Source organism: Solea senegalensis, linkage group LG9, assembly GCF_019176455.1.
Source record: "Solea senegalensis isolate Sse05_10M linkage group LG9, IFAPA_SoseM_1, whole genome shotgun sequence".
In the NCBI taxonomy this organism is placed as follows: domain Eukaryota; kingdom Metazoa; phylum Chordata; class Actinopteri; order Pleuronectiformes; family Soleidae; genus Solea; species Solea senegalensis.
Window position 1 is genome coordinate 18115769 of NC_058029.1, and position 22450 is coordinate 18138218.

At 39.4% G+C, this 22450-nt stretch overlaps 1 protein-coding gene across 2 annotated transcripts; it reads left to right on the forward strand.

Annotated features, from left to right (window-relative positions):
* Positions 1-8552: 8552 nt before the first annotated feature.
* On the forward strand, positions 8553-20433 carry cldn19 (claudin 19). 2 transcript variants are annotated; one of them, XM_044035036.1, is made up of 5 exons: positions 8553-9365; positions 13980-14144; positions 14455-14539; positions 16269-16415; positions 19010-20433. In XM_044035036.1, the coding sequence occupies exons 1-5, from the start codon at positions 9143-9145 to the stop codon at positions 19044-19046; spliced, it is 657 nt and encodes a 218-aa protein (XP_043890971.1). In that variant the 5' UTR covers positions 8553-9142; the 3' UTR covers positions 19047-20433. The 2 variants fall into 2 exon arrangements, with proteins under 2 accessions (XP_043890971.1, XP_043890970.1); XM_044035035.1 differs by having other exon boundaries at positions 8563-9365; positions 19493-20433.
* Positions 20434-22450: the final 2017 nt, after the last annotated feature.

Consider the following 22450-nt stretch of genomic DNA (forward strand, 5'->3'; position numbering starts at 1 on the left):
ACCCAACCCCCGATCCTCCACCCTCCACCGCCACCGACCCTCCAAACTGCCCAAACTCACACACTTCCAGCCCACAGCGCAGCAGATGGGACTGGACCCTCTGGGACATGCTGGCTACAACTGGATATATTCAAAGAGGCAGAGGAGGGGGCTGTGGACCGTCTTGTGCTTTCTAATATTAAAGACAGGCCTGTGTGTGTGTGTGTGTGTGTGTGTGTGGTGTACCCAGGTTTTAGTAAGCGTGTTGTCTATGTGTGGTGTATTTTTAGGTGACTGTATTTTCCACTCCTTGTGCAGCTGACTGAGGATTGAGGTAAGGTTGCACAGTGGGACTTTAATCTATGTTATCAACAATTCCAACATTTATTATCAATATCAACAATATTGATAATAAATATATTGATTGGAATAATAAATATTCCACTATAATATTTATTAAAATTCTTCCTTTCTTTTCCAAGTAATGGTGTACTTGTAAAATCATAGATTCTGTTTTTCTCCTCTTAGGCCTGAGCAATACACTGCAGCCACTCTCTCTACACTCTGATAAATGACTCTTTTAAGGCAATAAATATCAAAAAATTGGCTGAAAACAGAGGTGTCTCAATTTAGGAAATGGAAAGCTGAAATCTGTAAAATTGGAGTGAATAAATCATAAAATTTAAATTTGACTGAAAAATAGAAAAAAGAAAAGTTTTTCTTTTCTAGAGAAATAACCACTGTCACATTCCTTTCCAGACTTCTTCGTCCATGTAAGAAAGATATATTCTGACATTAGAGTTTTGAAGAGAAAATAATGGAGCAATGCAGACCATTCTGAAAACGTGAGGCCCACGTTTCATTTTAAGCTGCCAAATTCCAAACAGAATCCACAGCGCTCACTCGACTGACATTCTAAAATCACAGATGTGTTTAACAAAATGTATAATTAGGTACACTTTGTTCACTTGAACTCAATCCCTGACCTTTATAATAGAATAAATACAATTAACAGATTAACAATTAGTGTCACGCATGTTGCAACAAACTGTTGGAACAAACATCATGTGTCATGAGTATACAATAAGGCTTAAGTGACGTATAATAAATATTTCTTTTGTCATACCTTTCTAAGTAAATTTCCATGTTCGTCATTGTACTTACTTGTGGTGAAATGATTGAGTTTTGATGCACACTATGTGAAATAGGTAACATTATTTCCACACACTTGCATGTACTTGAATATGGAACAAAATCTTACAAGAACCTTTCTATTGGTAGTGTTTTGAATTGGTCATATTATTAGATAAGACCTGTTTTTGGTAGAATATCATCATTTTGAGTTCCCTCTTTTAACCTTTGTGCAACAGTGCCATCGTTTCTGGAAATGTCTTTAAAAGTGTGGTTAAAAAAGAAATAAAGAAAGAATAAAATAAGCTTTAAATCTTGGCACACACACATTCAGGACCTGGCCAAACATCCTGTACGTTTAATTGGTTAATATTCAGTGTTCGTGTGTACAAACACATGCATGTATTGGGTGTGGCAGAGGATGCTTTAATGAATGTCAATCAAATGATTTACGACACTCAGAATATCTTGTTCACTCGCCCGCTCTCATGACAGCATGCCAACCAGCTTGTAGACTACAGGTGTGGCAGCTTTGTGGTTTTTGATTTCACAAGCTTTCCATACAATTAACACCACTGCTAATGAATGACGAATGCCATCGACCACAGCGGGACAAAGCGAAGGGAGCTTTCGCTCACATGTCTGATGGACAGACAAAGAAGTGGAATCTGTACATGTAAACTAACAAATGTCATCACCTGCTGCTGAATAAACAACCACTGCTGCTTCTGCTGATTATCATTCCTCTGCAGGTTAGTAACAAGAACAAGTCTGTGAGTTTACTACTGATTACTAGAGTAGTGCACATATAACTAGAGTAATGTGAATGAATCAAAACAAAAAAAGGGCCTAAAAACAAACACACAATAACACCCCTTATTTATTATAAGGGGTGTTAAGCATTAATCACGAGCCAAATCATTGTTATCATCTCTAAATAGTACATTTCTAGATAGTATATGAACCTCACATCATTCTGTGGTCACTTTTAAAACATGACTCAGCATTCTTAAGTCACCTGATTTGAATATTGTGACTGTCTGATTGTTCATTCCTTCACATGGCTGTCAGAACATGTTACTGTGTGAACATAAACACCTTTAGGACATAACACTGACCTTGTCAGGACCAGTAGTGCTAGCCTTAATGAGGCAGAATCTCATTTCTGAGGAACTGGTTAAGTTTAGGGCTAAGATTTAATTTAATTAAATCATAAATTAAGATGTGAACAATGGAAGTTAATGCAGAGTCCTGAGAAGAATAGAGAACTCTAGGTTCTCTAAACTATGACATTTTAGTCATTTTTGCGATATACTAAACTATGACATTTTGGTGAATTTCTGGACAACATATTAAACTATGACATTTTGGTGAATTTCTGGACAACATATTAAACTATGACATTTTGGTGAATTTCTGGGCGACATACTAAACTATGACATTTTGGTGACATTTTGGACGACATACTAAACTATGACATTTTGGTCAAATTTAGACCACATACTTAACTATGACATTTCGTTCACATTTTGGACCACATACTAAACTAAGACATTTTCTTCACATTTTGGACCACATACTAAACTATGACATTTTTTTCAAATTTTGGACCACATACTAAACTGTGACATTTTGGTGACATTTTGGACGACATACTAACCTATGACTTTTTTGTCACATTTTGGACGACATACTATAGTATTAATTTTTTTGTCAAATTTTGGACGACATAATAACTTATGACTTTTTTGTCATATTTTGGATGATATACTATAGTATGACTTTTTTGTCAAATTTTGGGCCACATACTAACCTATGACTTTTTTGTCACATTTTGGACGACATACTAACCTATGACTTTTTTGTCACATTTTGGATGACAAACTAAACTATGACATTTTGGTCAAATTTTGGACGACATACTAAACTATGACATTTTGGTCAAATTTTACTAAACTGACCAAATTTTGGACCACATACTAAACTATGATATTTTGGTCAAATTTTTGACCACACACTAAACTATGATATTTTTGTCAAATTTTGGAGGATTTAGCAAACTATGACATTTTTGTCAAACTTTGGACGACATACTAAACTATGACTTTTTATCAAATATTGGATGACATACTAAACTATGAAATTTTTGTCCCATTTTGAACGACATGCTAAACTATGACATTTTGGTCAAATTTTGGACGACATACTAAACTATGACATTCTTTGTTTTTTTTGTTTGACAGCTTTGAGAAAACCCCTACACATCCTTCATCAAAACGTGCGGTTTGATCGAGAATGGCAGGCTATTACTTTTCTTGTTTCCACATACACATGAATGGGAGACGATTGACAAAATGATCACAACCTAGCCCAGTTTGGATCCTCACAGCTTAAGAGTCAGTCTCTTTTAAAGGGTTATTCCATCTTAATACCACTTTGTATAAATACTTCAAGTTTTAAAGGTTCACTCCACCCAAATATTACTCCTTTACCAGCACATGTCATACACCCGATGACATCGGCAGCAAGAACAGCAGGCAAGCTCAAAATTTCGCCGTGGAATATTTTGTCCTTCGAAGCCAATTCTTGTTACAGTAGGCCTATGGTGATGGAAACCACTGGGAGGTCCTGTGTCGATGAGAACTCTCTCCCCTTGTTAGGCACTACATGGGTATGGTCTTTGATCAGCTCAGCTGACTCTTAAGCTCTGCTTAGTGCAGCAGGGGTCTGGAAAATCTGGGGAGAGGGAGAGACAACGGAGAACGGAGGCAACCAATAGCACCCAATGAACCATGTACCCACCTGGTGAGGAACTGGACAGAGAGTGAGGGAGAAAAGACAGAAAGGTGGTGGGGGATAAACTGGTTGCAGGGTTACTGGGTTGGAGAGGAGGGAGAAATGTCTCCCCAAGCTGTAGCAATAGCTCTACAACCAGTATGACCAGAAAGTGCTGACCCTACAGCTGAACTGAAAGCCAGGCATGAAAACAAGGGTGAGCACCGTGAATTTAGTAAACAGTGAATAAAGGGAACACTATCTATTTGTGTTCAAGACTCTGAAACATTCATGGAAATTGCTCACATCAATTTCTCACAGTAGCTTTTGGATGGAGGAATCCAAACTGTCATTTTTTTACCCCCAAACTCTCAGTGGTGTTTTTGTACGTCACAGCACTCAAAGCTGCTGTCTACTTTGGGGAAAATACACCTTGTTCAACTCCATAATGAGCAGAGCCAACAGTCTCTTCAGGGGCACTTGAGGTGGGCCAAAGGAGCTCTCCTCAGGACGCACCCATAAATTATTCATTTTTCTGCTTAGTTAGCATTCATTCAGGAACCACATTCTTGTCTGTGCTCTGTGGCTGCAAAACCGGAAAGGCTTAACATTCTATTTCTATAGTTTGCTAGAGAGCACTACATGGTTATAAAAGATGCCAAAAAAAACCCATAAAATGCGACATTTATAAATATCACATTAGGTACATTTTTCAGATGAAATTGGAACTCAGGTTTACACACTCATTGTTTGTTAAAATAAGCTACACTTTGAACTTACCAAATCCAGTATCATGGACAAAATAGAAGCCACAGGGAACCCAAAATATCACTCTTAAAGTTGCATAAAAAATGGGGGTTTTGGTATATGTCAGCCCATTTCATGAGCACCCCATAATTAACATTCATCAACATGGTACTGTCTGATGCTGCTGCTACTCTCGTTATTAGACAACACGTGTTAAGTTAGTACATCTCACAATTTCAGCTGCAACGAAATGGAGCTCATTTAGGTTTTGGCGAACGGGCGTCTTGCAAATTAATTGACATTGGAGGCCAGTGAGTTTCTACAGGTTTGCCCTGCTGATTAAAATAGTTTTAGAGAACCTTTTAGTTGCAGATGGTTAAATGACCATTGTCAGGTGTTACTGGTATAACGGTAGTAAGAAATGCAGTTCAACTGATTAAGTTACTAAGAGGTAGCATATACGATGAGAAGAGGATTGGGCCCAGAATTGAGCCCTGTGGAACTCCAGATGTTATAGGGCCAGGTAAGAAGGCAGATTTTTCAATGACAGTCTAAAATATCAGTATATGTATATGTGATGAGCACAAATTAAAGGCAGAGCCTGAGATGTTGAGCGACTTGTTAATATATCAATTGAAATTAATTAATTAATTAACAATTAGTATTTTTGAAAGCTGCTGTTAAATCAAGGAGAACTTGAGAACCCCTCTCAGGATAACTTACGAATAAGCAAGTAATTCAAGTCATATTAAAAATATAGAGTTTTCCTCGCGTATGCTTCTGTATAAATTTGTTTCATGTGACATTGAAGTGAAGCTGCTTCAAGAATAATGAGTAATCCCTGTGTTTCTTCAAAAAGACTAATCCACAACCTGCCTGTTGTGTTACATAATCCTTCCAATACTGTTTACATGTCCACATGTGTTTTACAGTAACCCTGACAACACCAGCTAATCTGATTGACCCCTGATGCTGTAATAGTGCGTGCAAGAGACTGTGCAAATCAAACTTGCTGGTTTCCTGTCAGGAGAGTATATATCAAAGAGATAAGAGCTGAAAGTTTTGAAAGGGTGTATCCACATCAGTAATTCTGGTGGGGCCCATGGACAGTGTGTAAGAATTGACGCCAAAATCAATGTCAGTTCACTTTTATTCTGTTATTTTGAATTTTGAAGAAGATAAATGATTTAGAGTGGAAGGTTGTTTGTCTCTATGTGGCCCTGTGATGGACTGGTGACCTGTCCAGGGTGTAACCCGCCTTTCACCCTATGTCAGCTGGGATTGGCAGCAGTGCTCCGTGACCCTCATGTGGCGGATAAAGCAATAGAAGATGAATAGGGGGATAAATGATTTATTTTACCAAAACTATATAGATAGAGAGATAGAGAGATTTGTGATATCACAAAAAAGATGAATGAAAAACAACCACAAATGTAGTGAGTATCAAGTTATCTTAACTCAAACCACAACATGATCAACTTAATCCAAACAGCCAAACAATTTTGGTGTTTTTTCACTGTGAATGACTGTAATTGAGCTTAACAAAATTAATCAGTTCCTTTTATTAGTGTGTGATAAAGTTACTATACTGTCAGGGCTAGTTGGTGAACTGTAGCCCTGTTGACTCAGTTCTGGAGTAATAGCTCCTATTCTGTCCTGCTCTGTTTTGTTAAATATAATACGTTTATTTTAGCTATAAGTTCACAGTTTATACAAAGACACCTGTGCCATCAATTTTTATTGTCTGCAAAACTGACTGAAACAGCAACACAGCTAAAAGTGTTCCCTCTGCTGTTCTGTCCCCTTAAAGTTCAGATTCTTATAACATTAGGAGGTCTAAAAAAAGGAATCCTCGGAAACATGGCAGACACTTTTTAGGCTGTACGCCAAAAGAGTTTGACATCACATGATCAGCACTGTTCAAATGGCTTACTGATTGGGCATAAGCCCATTTAAACCAGACATGTAACATTTGCACAGGTTCACTCAACCATGTGAACAAATTCACCCTGTTATAGTGATTCATTTTCAAAGGAAGTTTAAGATTCTGGTGTGACCATGCAGATCTTTGAGAAGCAGGAAGGGAAGACGTACTATAGCATCTTAAAGTGTGTGACCTTCCTATGTGAGGCACTGTGGTTTGTGTCGTGTTTCATTAAATATGACCGAGACCTTCCCTTTAATATACCTATCGTTTCAGTAGCCTATACTCAGTTGTGGAGTTGGCAGGCATATCTGAAAATATGAATACTTTAATAATTGATCACATGATCAGCAGCACATAAAAAACAAGGCAATAACCAATCTAATTTGTCAGTGGTGTATGCGCATGTGTTGCTCGTAAGTCTATGGTCAGTGACTGTTTACAAAAAGCTGCTCAATTGGGTTTTACAACTTGAAACCTTTCCTGCTTTAAACCCACCAATGGTAGTTTGTTGTTATGATTCAAAATCAGACAAGACCTCGAGAAGGGCTGTTGAGGACCCTGCCCCTCCACCCACTACACTTGACCTGAGCACTTGTTTTGCACCTCTTTCATCTCTTCTCGCCTCCTGGGCTCAGCTGACCTCTGTGCTTTTACTGCAAACCCCAGTGCACTCACACACACACACACACACACACACACACACATTTACTCACACTCTCTGCAAACGTCAATGCATAATAGCTGTGGTCAGGCACACACACACACACGCCAAATATTCAAACTGATGGGAATAGTGTGGCTGATGAATCAGATGGTTCCAACTGTGGTTAGACCACAATGTGTGTGTTTGTGTGTGTGGTGAGGTACTGGATAAGTGAGGTCACATGCATGTTCACATGTCCTGGTGTTTTTGTGAGATTACAGGAGATCAAGTTGAGGTTCAGGTTCAAGGTTGAATTGGTAGGTTAGACATGAAAGGGAACAAAAGGGCGAAGAGAACATAAGAGAGACTAAAATCCCGGAGGGGAAAGTACAACAGAAGACCTCAAAAAACCACCAATAACCTCTGGCTTTTCCATGTGTATTCCATTATATTTCTATAATTTATTCTTATCAGTCTCTTTTTTTTTTCTTTTTTTCCCCTCCTTTTTTTAACATCCAGGGTTTGTTGGAGAAAACTGTGAGAGTAAAAGCAAAAACATGCTTGTAGGACAGACTGTGTGTGTGTGTGAGGTGGGGGTGAGACATGTCTCTTACAGATGTGAGAAAATTGCAGCGTCTGTGTGAGTGCGCACATTGTCAACAGTGTAATTGGCAGAATAGAATTACTGAGTTTGTCTGAAGTGAAGTGAAGCTAATTTAATGAGTTGAGTTGAAGGAGAGCTGATGGGAAGAACAACTGTGGGAAAGCAGGTTTCTGCCTCCTTTGCAGACACAAAAGCCTGGAGTGTGTCTGCGTTTACAGCTCCTTAGGATGTACAGTTCAGCAAATTCTCACTGGCTTGCCCCTTTTGCCTCTTCATTTGTCCGGGTGTTGTCATGGCGATGGAAGAGGCTTGCCTCAGAGGCCCATAACTTCTGGAGAGCCTGTCTGGATGTGACACTTCCTTTTCAGACGGACTTTGTTTGGAGCCTGATTTACTTGTTTTTTTTGTTGCACTTTACCACCACATCATCCACAACACCAGCAGGGCAGCCAACTTTTAAAGGATCAAAAGCATGCTGCAGTCTTTCAGAACGGGATTGGCTTTTTAAATTAGATGCAGAACCATTTTGTAGTAACAAGCTTCTCATATTTATGTATGATTTTGTTCAGTACTGAGCCACATCTTCTGCTTTTGGTTTCATTCCCTGATGGAAACACTGTTTCTTTTCCCCAACCAGGCCATCCCTTTTCCCTCCCTGTGGGCGTTCCTACAACACAGAGAAGTCCAATCACAGTTCAGCCCATTTCCCCATCTCTCTGTGGTCAGCCTGTTAAGGACTTTTTGTGTTCTCTTTTTTTTGTTTTTACTTTTTTCCTCGCTACCCCTCATTGAGCCACTTAAGCTTGGAGCAGATGGAAAGATTGTAGAGGGAGGAAGTAAGCAAGCAGCACAGTGAAAGAAAGAGAGAATTGGAAGAGACTATGCAAAGATTGAGGCAGCCCAGCCACGATGCTTGATGGACTGAAACACTGACCACCAGAGAGCCTTTTTTTTCTTCCACTTTGACTGAGCCCCCGACAGCCCAGGACACAGCCTTAAGGAGAGACAAGAAGTCGTCATCCCAGCGGAGACGGACCAAACAAGTCCAGGACGTGGAGAAACAAAGAAAGGCAGTTAGAGGCAAGGAGAAAAAGAGGACTTCTCCAAATGAGAGCTAAGGCAGAGGGGCAGAAGGAGATGCTCAAAGAGACAGGACAGTGAAGAGAAGTGTGAATGAAGTAACAGGATTGCTGCAGGTGTGTCCACAAAGAAAGGGCGCCACACCAGAGTCACCTGAACAACAGCTGTTGCAAGAAAAACAGAGAGTGGGAAGGATAGAGAGAGAGACAGAAAAAAGTGAGACCAGACAGAGAAAGAGCGACAGAACCAGATAAGGATGGCCAACTCAGGTCTCCAGTTGTTGGGTTACTTTCTGGCACTGGGCGGCTGGATCGGCGTTATCTCGACCACCGCCTTACCACAGTGGAAGCAGTCGTCATACGCAGGTGATGCCATCATCACAGCTGTGGGTCTGTACGAGGGGCTGTGGATGAGCTGTGCCTCACAGAGTACAGGACAGGTGCAGTGCAAGATCTTTGACTCCATGCTCTCGCTGGACAGTGAGTACAATGATTAAGTTTGAACTTGTAGTTCCCTTTTCTTTCTCTTCAACACACTACTTGTTATGACTTCTTTTTATGTGCTCATTGGAATAACTTTGATTCATGATTGTCATATTTTGAAGATAATATAATGTTAAAAAAGAAAAAGAAAACTTGAATACCAAATGGGGAAACTGCACAGTAACTGTAACAGTGATTAAGTGATATTTAGTGGGTAATTTGTCAGATGATGAAAAGACTAAATTAAAGCTTGAGTAAGCCAATAATTCTCTCCTAATGCATTACAAAGAAAGGTTCCTTTAATCACACTTTTTTCCACACTATATTCTCACAAAGCTTTCTTCAATCGGATCCCTTCATTTAATGTTTTTTGTTTTTTAACAATAATTTATTTGCAAATGATTCTTCTATGAAAACATTTGCCCTCCCTTTTCCTCCCAAGTTTTCCCATGAAGTGTCTGTGACGCTATGTTACAAATCACTGCATTTAATGTAACTGGCCCATTCATTTGGCCACACTTATTAATCAGCAGGCAAAACAGAAGGAAAACAACTCCCCAGGCTTCCTTTATCTGGGATGTGTTGAATTCACAAGCTATAAATCTCACTTAAAAACACTGCTGTTGAAAGCTTTGATGGCACTCATCTCAAAACTCCAGAACATCTTGAAGCATAATGTGCAAAGAGTGGGAGGGGGACAGGAATGTGGGATTCTAACATAAATTAGCTCAGAATATGAGCCTCTTGTCATCTTCAATCCGTATGTAGGAGCCAGTGACGCATAAATAATGGCACCCAGATTAAATGAATCCATCTATTGGCTGTTTAAATCGTCCTTTTATTCACTCATTAGAGATTACAGGGAGGTGGGATCAGTGATTATCACCAACACGTCGAGTTTTCCCGTGGCAGTTTGGGACCATTGTGTGTATAGGACTCTCGCTGTGGCACACGTTCCTTCTGAAAACAAATGAGGCACTTTGTATACATTTTGATGTCGTGGCGAGTCCTTAAATCAAAACATTTTTTTTGTGGCGTTCCGAGTGGCCCGAGCTGATCTCCCATCTCCTTTGGTTCATTGGAGCAATAAGAACAGCGTATTGTCCTGGCGGATGAATAGGGACTGTTACGAGAAGAAAAGGGCAGTGTTAAGCGAAACACCAGAGATATTCCCAGAATGTGCGCTGTCTTCCCCACACGTGCACATTGTTTCATTTATCCATTAACACGCCCAGTGAGTGCAAGATTGTGAGTGCAAGACAAACACCAAAGAAAACCCCTTCCGAAGACCTGCAAAGTTGGGACCCCTCACAGGTTTATTCAGGCATCTCCTATAAGGACGGACAGATTATGAAATGGAGCAGAACAGCATCCAGTCATGTGTCTGGACAGTCTGAGGTGACAGGGCAGCACTGAATCATGATTAAAAACCATGTTAGTGTTATTCTGATCTTAAAGAAGCTCAGTTTGGAGTTGTGAAGAAACTCTCTTCACCGGCTCCATTCTCAGCATGTGATCAAAGACATCAGCATGGTTTTGAACACACAATGACCGGGCCTTGACAATCTGTTTTGCCACATTATATAATAAGTTTGCATTCACTTTAATGTGAAATGAATAGATTATAATCAAGTCAAATGTATTTATATAGCACATTTGAAAACATGCATCCATTATCGGTACAGCTTATCCTTTAAAGGGCCGTATAGGGGAAGCATGAGCCACTCCCAGCCAGCATTGGGTGAGAGACTTTGATGAAAGTTACTGTTGATGTCACTGTGGCCTTTGTCGGCATCAAGTGAAGGCTTTATGGCTGATTCAGCATGTTGAAACAGTGTCATCCGCTGTTGATGAGAGATTATTGGGATTGGCTGTTCCAGCGCAGGCACGGAATGTACGTGCTGGTTGCTCATTGGCAGTAGTTGTTTTTGCAGCATCACAATTGTTTGTCGTCTTCTTTGCTGTCAGACCAACCATCAGGGCATTGCGGACCCAGCCCTGACAAACAACCCCTCACACTCACATTTACACCTAGAATCTTGATATAACCTAAGCCCAATCTGCATGTTTTTTACAACTGTGTACTCAAAAAGTAATAATCCTGCACACAGGGAGAACATTTAAATGCCGCAGCATTCTCCCTGAGGCAAAAGTAGTGACCACCTCTCCCCTCTGCAGCTTGGGCAGAAAGTGACATTGTTACTGTTAATTCCATATATGCTCTTTTAATGGTTTACTGGGTAAAAAGTGATCAATATATTGTGGCCACATTAATTAATGTGTAAATAATAATTTGGACACAATTACTGATCTTTAACACGGAGGCTAAGTTTGGTTGGATAAAGTATAGGATAAATTGATTGAAGTTGATCTATCTTATCACCCTATTGATTAGACAGTTATGATGAGTACAGTTATCATAATATCATATCACACACACACACGATGTGGATTTGCTATCTCTCCGTATAAAGAGAGAATGATAGGATTCGATGTCCGCACACAGTGAGCAGCACGACATCTCCGAGTGTGGAGCAGAGTTTCTGTCTGAGCACTAAATGAACTTCCCAAAGGGAAATTAATGAGGGAAAATGTAATAGCTAAATGAATTGTGGCATCGTGTTGTTTTTGGAGATGTTCAATAAAGATGCAGTTTTAGAGTTGAGCAGTGAGTGGGCAAACATATTGTGTGCAAAAAAGAGTCTTCTAAATGGAACACAACCATGCACAAGCGCGCACACACACACGAACCAGCAAACACACTCACTCAATGAAAGCTTGTGGCTGGTACTGCCACCCTGCAGAGTGGAAAGAGAGGGCCTTGTGGCTGAGCCAACCCCAACGATAACTTCATTCTTCCTTTTAATGTCTCCATCACTCCTTCTTGTATGTTTGTGGCTTAAACTGGTCAGTGTAATGTCACTTACAAAGGCCCCTGAACACCCACAGAGGACATGAGAGGATGAATTCCAAGAGTGAATAAAAGACAAAGAGAAAAAAAAAAATCAAACTATACTCAACTATACTGAAGATCATTGAGATGCTTGATCAAAAGGAGCCATGAATCTTTCTTCAAAGACTCCTCCCCCCACCATGAGTTCTCTCAGGTCAGCCTCTGAAATGCTACTACAGTGCTGTTCTTTGAAAGATGGGGTGTGCATATTTGTCACAATGACGAAATAAATTCTAATTCCATATTTTGAAGTCTTGTTTCCAGTGGTAAAAACAAGGAAACGAAAACTGAAGTCGAGGTCCACTTTACTTATTCTTGTGTAGCCTGAAGGCAAGATGTGATCAAAAGGCTCCAGGGAAAGGCAAAACAATTCTGCTCCATTCTTTTTTCTATAGACTCTTGAGTAAATATGAGTCATTTGATAGTTTCACTAAACTCGTCGAAAGCTGCAGAAATATAGTTCATACAGCTATGAGTCTCCATTATCTTCTCCATAATACTTTTGCAGATAAAATATAATAATAATAAAATATTCTGTTGTATTTTAGTCTGGCCTATTTTAAGGAGTCTTTCCTTGAGCGTCATAAAAGATAGTTGAAAGTAGAAGACAGAAAGTCTATACCATATATTTCAGATTTTGACTCATGCTCTATTCTTTTTTCATTTCATTGTTTATCTGCTCTAGTTTATTTAGTGATGTTATTGGTGTTGTTTTGTGGCCTTGGCTTCATTTCTCCGATGTGAAACCCCTAGGTTACACGTAAGTCCTTGTTATAATGGCTACAACCCTAAATAAAAAAGTATGGAAGCCTTTATTATCGTTACTTTAATTACTGTATTTGTTGGCTCTGTCGCATATAAGAATCAGGTGATTGGAATTTGCACGTTTCCTTCCCGCTGCTGGGATTTCAACAATTCCCTCACTCTATCAGTATTTTTTACATCATTAAATCCTCCTGTGTTGCTTTTGCATCATCCATTTTGTGTGTGGCCGCGTTAGAGGCAGTAGTGTCTGATCGCTGTGGCGACAGCCCCATGAAAACAATCTTGCTTTGTCACAAAACAGCCACACTAATCCCACTGTGTGAAACATGTAAAGCAGGACCTCCTACAGCAGCTGCGTGTCACACAGAGAGCTGTGTGTTTCATCTGTGTCTGTCCCACCTACAGTCATAGTGTGTGCGTGCAGATATTGTGCACTCAAACATACATTTATGTGTGCGTAATTATTTGTAAGTATGTTCTTCCCACCATGTTATGTGTGCCGGGGCCAGTGTGGGCAGCTGTGTTAGATTTTTGAGAGTGCAAAGCCACAGTGGAATGATCTGGAGATGATTTGTAGGACATTTAAGGTCCCAAGTTATCACTGGACAATATAAAGTTTGAAATGTCCTGCTCTTGAAAAACAGGACAGTGGTGGACTCCCACTAATGAGCTTTCTGTCAAAAATGCATGTGGTTTCCCTTCAGTCCTACATTGCATGATTAGCCTCGTCTCCTTATAATGATCACTTTTATGTCCATGTTTATTCCAAGGGAAGGGATAAAAGACTGTTTGTTTTCTCATCTCCTCAACACTTTCCTTCCCTTCTTTGCTCTGCCTTTCTTTTTGTTCTGTCCCTATCTGTTCCACCCCTTCCGTTCCTTTTCTTTATCTAGTCCACATTCAAACATGCAGGGCCCTCATGGTGGTGTCAGTGCTGCTGGGCTTCATTGGCCTCATTGTCAGCGTGGTGGGCATGAAGTGCACCAAGGTGGGCGATAACAACCCAGCCACCAAGACTCGGATCGCCGTGACTGGAGGTGCTCTCTTCCTGCTTGCAGGTGGGATTTGTCCTGTGTGCTTTCCGTGTTTTGTTTGGTTTACAGCTGAAAATATGCTGCAGTATGTCCTGCAATTAAATGCATTTCACTGCAGTGGTTTTACATTTTTTCTGGCCTAATCTATCACTACTTGTTGCCTAATTAGACTCACTGCTGTAAACAGGAAGAGGCCATTTTAGAGGCATTAGCAGCTGATCCCAAACATAAACCATAAGTCTAGGGGAGAATATTAAGGATTCCCCAGTTCATTTGTGTGGTTTATGTGCAACACTGAATGTTTGACTTGTTTTAATCTTTTCTCCCTCCGCAGGTCTATGTACACTGGTGTCTGTGTCTTGGTATGCCACTCAGGTGTCTTATCAGTTCTTCAACCCAAATACACCTCCCAACGCCAGGTATGTAGCCTCCTGATGCCAAACTATGTCTCTCAATACAGCAGTGGATGTGACCTAAATTTACAGCTAAATCCAAAGGAAAATGTCCCCAAGATTTAGTCAGTTTAATTATTAGTTAGTTTAGCCTGGCTTGAGCATGCAAGAGGCCAGACACTCACCCACTTGCTTGTTGTGAATTATCTGGGAATTTTTCTCTTCCATTCTGACATTATTTGGACTTTTGACGCACTACAATTTAGGAGAGAAGCTAGATCTGTAAGCAGCTTAAAACTTTTTCCTCAAATTGTCAGAAATAGTGTTGTCTACATTTAAACTGAGGTGTGAAAAGCACATTTCCTGTCATTTAAAATTGCCAAACAAGGAGGCCAATCATTTTTCACCACGTCAGATTTGTTTGACCCCTTTACTGTCAGCATTACTCGCCTTATTTAAGAGGAGGCTATTTTCTGTTACATACATTCCATTGTGTATTTGTCTAGTCTGAGACAAAATGCGATTCAGAGTGTATGAGAGTATGCTGTTAAGATGATTACCAACATCTGCATAAATGCATCTTAAAAGAGCATCAACTGTTAAAAAAAAACCCAGACACTTTAACATAGAACAGTTGAAAAAAAAAAAAATCAGCTTTGTTTGAGTTTCTAAATCTGCAAATTACTGTGGAAAATTTAAGCTGACTGGAGAGGCGCCTGTCATCAAAATTCTGATGCTGTTAGTGTTGACATAAATAATTAGTTGCTGTAGAAGTTTCCCTCATTTCTCTCTTTCTCCACGGCTTTCATCTCCTCTCAGTTCATGTCAATTTACATATATTATCAAGTTGACATCTGCAGTCAAAAGCTGCCTGTGTAAAGCCTCTTACATGCTGTGAGATTTCAGCAATCTTAGAGGATCATTATAAATCACACTGTGTGACATGAATCTAATAAACTTGACTAAGACATCAAGTATGATGCATGCAAACTATGACGCTGACATCTGTTGCTGACAATGCAAGTCATCAGCTACGCCATCGCCCCACCCCCTAACTATTTCCTGATCCGTTGCCAAGCCCACCCCACAGGTTGTCTCCTCAAGTGCTTACCAGAATAGATGCAGAGATCACTTTTTAAAGACAATGCAAACAAGTCATCAGAAAATTTTAAAAACTGGTATCATATTGGAATTTGGAATCAAGTCCTACAGTGTAAATGCAGCCTTTGATTGGACACCCATGGCAACAGCCACCTTTGAACCATGGTATGATGTACGACAAGCTTTTGGGGGAAAAAAATAAATGGGCATCTTTTATCTGGGACAGCCAAAGAGCAGCACATCTACATGGCAAAATATCTTGCTTTTCATTTAGGCACCCATGTTATCAGATTAGAGCAGCCACAATTTAATGAGCTGCGCTACTCTTCTTAAGAATATAACTCTCCTGTCTAATTTCCCTGTGAACAATGAAAGCTTCACAAAACAAACATCCTTCATCACAGTTTTAATGTCTTTTAATATCGGGAATATGTCACAAACACAACAGTTTTGATTTTAGTTTGAAACCCCTCTAGCAGTCAAGTTCACTTTGAAATGTGATAAAATGTGATTGAAATAATATTTTCATTTACAAAACTGCATCAAATATTTGCACAATTTCCAGTTGCTGGGCCTTATTATAGTTTATTAATGAGGTAACAAATAGTAGAACTTATGTGACATATCCCTGACCTGCTCCTTGTTTCATATACAGGTATGAATTTGGCTCTGCCCTGTTTGTGGGCTGGGCAGCAGCCAGTCTGACAGCACTGGGCGGCGCCTTGCTGTGCTGCTCCTGCTCCAAAGACGACATGCGAGGGCAGCAATACTACCGCCAATCACAGCCTTCCACAGCCAGGGAGTACGTGTAAAATCCACCCCCTTCCAGCAGCAACCCAAACAGAGAGCAGAGGACACACTTGGCACCACCCCCTTTACGACTAGCTTATGCCTGCTAAAACAATAGAAAACGACTACCTTGCACCCATGCATGTAATCAAACATCACTCACACACTGGGGTTCATTTACTTACCACACACCAGCACATTATATGAAAGATGTACTGTATGGTTGGGTCTAAAAAGTTACTGACTTCACATCACAAATCACTTACCTGACATGTCACGCCAAATATCCAGATAACAAGTTAAGTAACTATGAATGGAAACCTCTCATGTGCTTTAATGTCATTATTCAGTCTAAATTAGAGTAGAAATTTGACCCCAACACAAAAATAAAACTGCATTTAAAGGTCCCATATTTTCCACTTTGACGACAATTATATCAACCGTTGGAATCCATAATAAAGTTTAGATTATGAGTATAGATTTTATGTTATCTCTTGTGTCAAGACCCTCTTTTCTGATCTCTCTGCCTATCTATATGAGCATACTTTCAGTGTTTACATACCAACTGTATCACAAAAAGTCTCATGGTGTACAATATGGGACCTTTAAAGTGATTCCTAAGGCTTAGACGTGGGGGCTTTATGGCAGATACACAGTGAGAATGGACATGGAGAAAGAAATACTATAGTTCTGTCAAACACACTGATCTTTAATGAGCATGTCCTATGCTTCCTGGTTGGAGCTGCATCTGTGTTTTGCCTCTGTACAGTGTTGTGTATTCACACTCCACTGGTGCACAAAGATTGTGAGAAGAACGCCAAACCCCTGTTACAAAAACATGACATTTTCGCTGAGCAGCTCCGTGGAGATACACAGTGTTTGCCTTGTGTAATCTCACTCAGTTAGAAGGTAGGGATCAAATACGACACCAACTACTTTCTCAGAATAAACACAGAGGACATGATCTCAGTACCTTTAAGGCCCTGATAAAGACAGCCTACCAAAATTGTCTGACAATAAAGAGTTGAGCGCTAAATGAGACACAATCTGAACTGCAGCGGTGGAGTTGAATTGTTAATAAAAAAAAGTGTCTGCTTGGATTGTACTGAGGATGAATGCTGTTTTGTTGTAATGTCACTTCATTTTACTCAACACTAAGTGAAAGTGGAGGTTCCCTTTGACATGTCCTCCCACTCCATGTACTAACATTGTTATTCCAATTGCATGTACACACTTTCGTAAGCTAATACACCAGCGCAGTATTAAGCATTATTTTACAGCAGTACATAAGCTAACGTGGCACTGGATACACAGTAAATAGCAGTAAATGTCATTTTTAACTTTATGGCATGTGTTTCGCAAACTGTTGACTGCTCATGGGAGTAAATTACAATAAATATCTGTATTAGTCTTAAAATCCACCCCACATAACAGCCTATAAAACACAACAGCAGGTCTAAATTGGCACTTGAGTTTCCGCTTTGTGCTCCCACATCACTTTGCCCTCATTTGTGTTTCTAAAAGAGCTGCTCCATCACTGTTCCAGATAATAAAGCCATTGACTTTTCTTAGAAAAGGTCCCAGTCCCCTCGTTTCCTGGTCGTACAGCCCCTCTTCTTGGTAGACACTTGTTTGTTGAGAGTGCTCCATTATGGTGAGATTAGGAGTAATGGTGGTGGTGGTGGGGGGGATCTCAAGAAAATTCCTTGTGCCCTTCAAATAAAGGGGGATGTCAGGCATCACTGCTCTGTCAGTGGCAGCTGTGTTTTCAATCGCTATTGCTTAACAACAAGTCTGAGAGAACTACCTGTTAAATTATGGCCAAAGAGGAGAAAATACTGTATAAACTACGCTTAAATATAATTAAATTTTTTTTTGGTGAATTGCACACTTGCTGGCAGTTAGATGAGTAGATTGATACCTCTCCCATATCAATCCACTTACAACCAGAGAACTGTATGCCTGGCACATGTATACTGGAAAGAGGGAGAAACGGCTTACTGGGTTCTTGCATTTTAAGGTAACACAAATTGTGGTACGAATTATTAAACAAATATTTGTATATAGTATATTTTTATTTGTGGGCACATGCAAACATGCAGTTTAGTTTTTCTGGGATGATTGTGGCCCACATTCAAATGTTGGTCAGTGCCCTTAACTTGATGAAGCAACAATGGAAAACTAACAAATAAGACGAAAGAAGAAGAAAAATGGAACAGCATTTTCACCCTGCTTAACCCACCTCTATAAGTTAACGACATTTTTAAGTTAAAATTTATAAGTTAAAATGTCCCAAAATCTCAAACACTAGCTAAACTAGCAGCTTTTTGCCATCATCACTCCATCATTTCTAATACACCACGTGTAGCTGACACATTGGAGTGTAGGTTACCAATCATGTGACATGTATCAACATCAGCCATGTTTCTTTTCATTGATTTCCCTTCACTTTTCTAAATGTTTACAGTCATTGACTGTTGACCTCACTGTCTTTCTAACACTCCATGATTGTTGTGAAAATCTGGGCGTCTTGATGTGTCTCTTATTTCCCTTTCTGTCCTCTAATCCTGTTCTTCTTCAACTGTCTTCTTCTCTTCTCTAATTCAGGGCAGAGTTGTTGAGTGAAACTAGTTTCCCTGACTGATCAGCCCCTGCCTTTTTATCGAGGACTGTCCAACTGTCAAACCACTGTCTCCCCTTCCCCCCTGTTGTGTCTTAGACCCAAATTTGGACCTCTTGTATTAGAACACTTCCTTTTCCTTCGTACCATATCTGCATCTCCTCGTTATTCCCTTACCTTCTGAGCCTTTTTCTGTACATATGGACTCCATAAGGACACCTGATCAGATCTTTTCTTTAAGAAATGACATGGCCTCACTCATTTCAGCCTGTAAACACCCCTCACACCCCTGTGTCCCATTTCCAGCTGTAAGTTAACAATGATTTGAAACTCTCTGTGGAACTGTTGCATTGTTTGATGATTTGACTTATATCCTATGACCTCTGGGTGTTGTTTTTAAATGTGTTTTGGGTTTAATTTGTTCTGTCTGTGACTGAAACATTTCTTTTTTTCCCTTTTTTGAATTGCAGACCAAATGTTAAAAGTACCCCACCAGAGAAAAGGGAGCAGTACTTGTAGTTTGGGAGAGTCTTCAGGCCTTACCATGGTTTAGATTGTGCCAACAGACCAAACCCTCTCACTGAGGTATTCAAAACAGACACTAAACACAGACTATATGAACATAAATTATGTTGAAGTAAAAATGAAATTGCTTTTAAAGGTTTAAATGAAGGATTTAAATGAAAGGATTAAAACAAGCCAATATCCAAGTCTTGTCTGTTTTGCTGACTTTGGGAGAGACATTCATTCAGGGTATGTTTTCTATAATATTTTAAATGCCCAGGTGTATATACCACCTACTCTATTCATCTTTGTTTTTTTACTACATATATAATGTTTTACTACAATGCCTTATAACACGTTTGTGTACATGTATGATTTTGACTACATGGATTTCATCATAGTTTCACATCCCAAATGAGGGACGTGTGTCCACATCTGTATACCTGTTTTCTGTTGACAGATATCTGAAAATGAATGTGAAGCTACTATACAGTACCACTTATGAAAGTACAAAGACATATAAATGCTAGATCTTCAGTATAAGGCCTTATGCACTGTTGTTGCTGTGTGTCTGTTTCTAAGTAGCCTAGATTGAGGATATAATACCCAGCACATTCATTTTTTTTTTGTTGTTAAATGCCAACATGATTTTGTGTGAATGGTGGAGTCGTTGTATTTTTGACTCCTAAGAATATACTGTACTGTGTGCTGTTTTCTGTACTAAGGAGCACCAGTTTGCTGAGTGTTCAAATACCCTTCTTATACCTGCATTTATTTACCATGCCATTCCTGTCTCTAATATATATCCCATCCATGTTGTGTATCATCTCATTTACAGTATACCCCTGTCTGTTTCTTTTAGAATAAAGAACAGCAACATAAAAAAAATAAAAGTATTTGGCGGTGATTTCTAACGTTTCACTTTTTCAACTCTCCACCCACTTGTTCCTCCTTTCCAGTTCAAATACTTTGTTTGCACCCTGTTGTTCAATAATTGCAGATGCTGAATTCCACTTCTGCTCCACTGGACTGTGGCACATTCTCAAGAGTGGACTCACAAAGTTAACTTGTGCAAGTGCGACAACTGACAACAAGTACAAACCCTAACCCTAAATTTGCATTTAAACCCTTTAATTTGAAGGAAAGTTTCAGACTTTTATATGTTTAATCTAAAGTCCAGACCAATTTTTGTTTTTGAGGTATAATATCCACATCTGCTCTGTCAATCTCTTTTTCTGGTCTCTTTTCCATGGCACACACAAAACAATTAAACCAACTTGACATGATTTGGAGCCAGACTCTGCGCATTAGTGAGCAGGGAATGGATTTGCAGCATGAAGGTCCAGCAGATACACCGGACCATATCACTCACAGACTGTGAATAGTGCGCATAGTCTTCTGGTTTGCCAGACGAGGCCAACCAGAAAGAAAGAAAAAAGAATGAATTGCCACGAAGGGGTTGCCAAAATAAGTCATTTAAATTGAAGTCGATTAGGAAGTGAGTCTACTTCTCACTTGAGTCAGTGAATATTTTCCTGATTAATGGTCCCAATGGCTATAGTTTCAGGTCTTCCTCAAAAGCACATTATGTCAATTTGTAAATTGTGTTCACATTTAGAGGAAAAATAGATAAGAATGAATACATATCATCCAATAGATGCCCGTTTGTAGGAGACATTTGTGAATGTCTGGGCTACAGCGCTGGGCAGTGGCCAATCTCAAGGCTTCAAAATGGGAATTCGAAGTCTTACTATCATTATCTGTTACCACCCCCTTTTTTTATAGTATTAAGTAAATCAAACCAAACTTAACAGAAACATCATCACTGGAATAAACCCCAGAAAACATCTTTTCTGGACAAAATCTACATAATATGCTGGTATAACTTGTACAACTATTTTAGAGCGCTGTCATGTAATCCATTCTCTCAGTATGAGGACTTAAATAAAACAATAAAAGGAAAACAATATGTCATGTCAAAATTATGCAAATGCCTGGTGTGTGAGAGAAACAAGGATGAGTTTCGACTCAAGTCCATACATGAAAACAGGCTTATTGTAGTCACAGAAAATGAACTCATCACAACCAGCTAAGAGACAAGACACGACCAGAAGCACAGAAAGATCTTTGATGTATGGACACATTGATACTTTATGGAGAAAGACTTAACAGATTAATTTGCCTTTTCTTTAAGAAAACACATGCTTTAAGACTTAACAGATTAGTTTACCCTTTTCTTTAAGAAAACCACACATACATTAAGACTTAACATATTAATGTACCCTTTTCTTTAAGGAAACACATGCATTAAGACTTAACAGTTTAATTTACCTTTTTCCTCTAAGGAAACACATGCATTAAGACAAGATTAATTTACCTTTTTTATTTTAGGAAACATATGCATTAAGACTTAACAGATTAATTTACCCTTTTCTTTAAGAAAACACATGCATTAAGACTTAACAGATTAATTTACCTTTTTCCTTTAAGGAATCACATGCATTGAGATTTAATAGATTAATTTACCTTTTTTCTACATGCATTAAGATTTAACAGATTAATTTACCCATTCTTTAAGAAAACAGTATTGAAAGATGTCAAACATGGGTATCTGTTATAGATGGTGTTAGTAGCAGGGAGACAAGCTGTCTATGAGTTTGTACACAGTTGAATTTAAGGCAGTTTGAGAAAAATATGCACATAGAAGGCAGCAGGGTGCATGGGAGCAGAGTGTGGACGTGAAATCTCACACACACCTGACATGCACAGATGAACCTACACAACAAGACTGCATGGTCTGTTCCATAATAGTTTATAGTGTATACACTTAGACTGTCATGCAGGAAAAACAACCATGTGGAAATGTGTTTTCAGCTATATGCACAACTCTATAGCACGGTCATAAAAGTCACGTCTGAATTGGC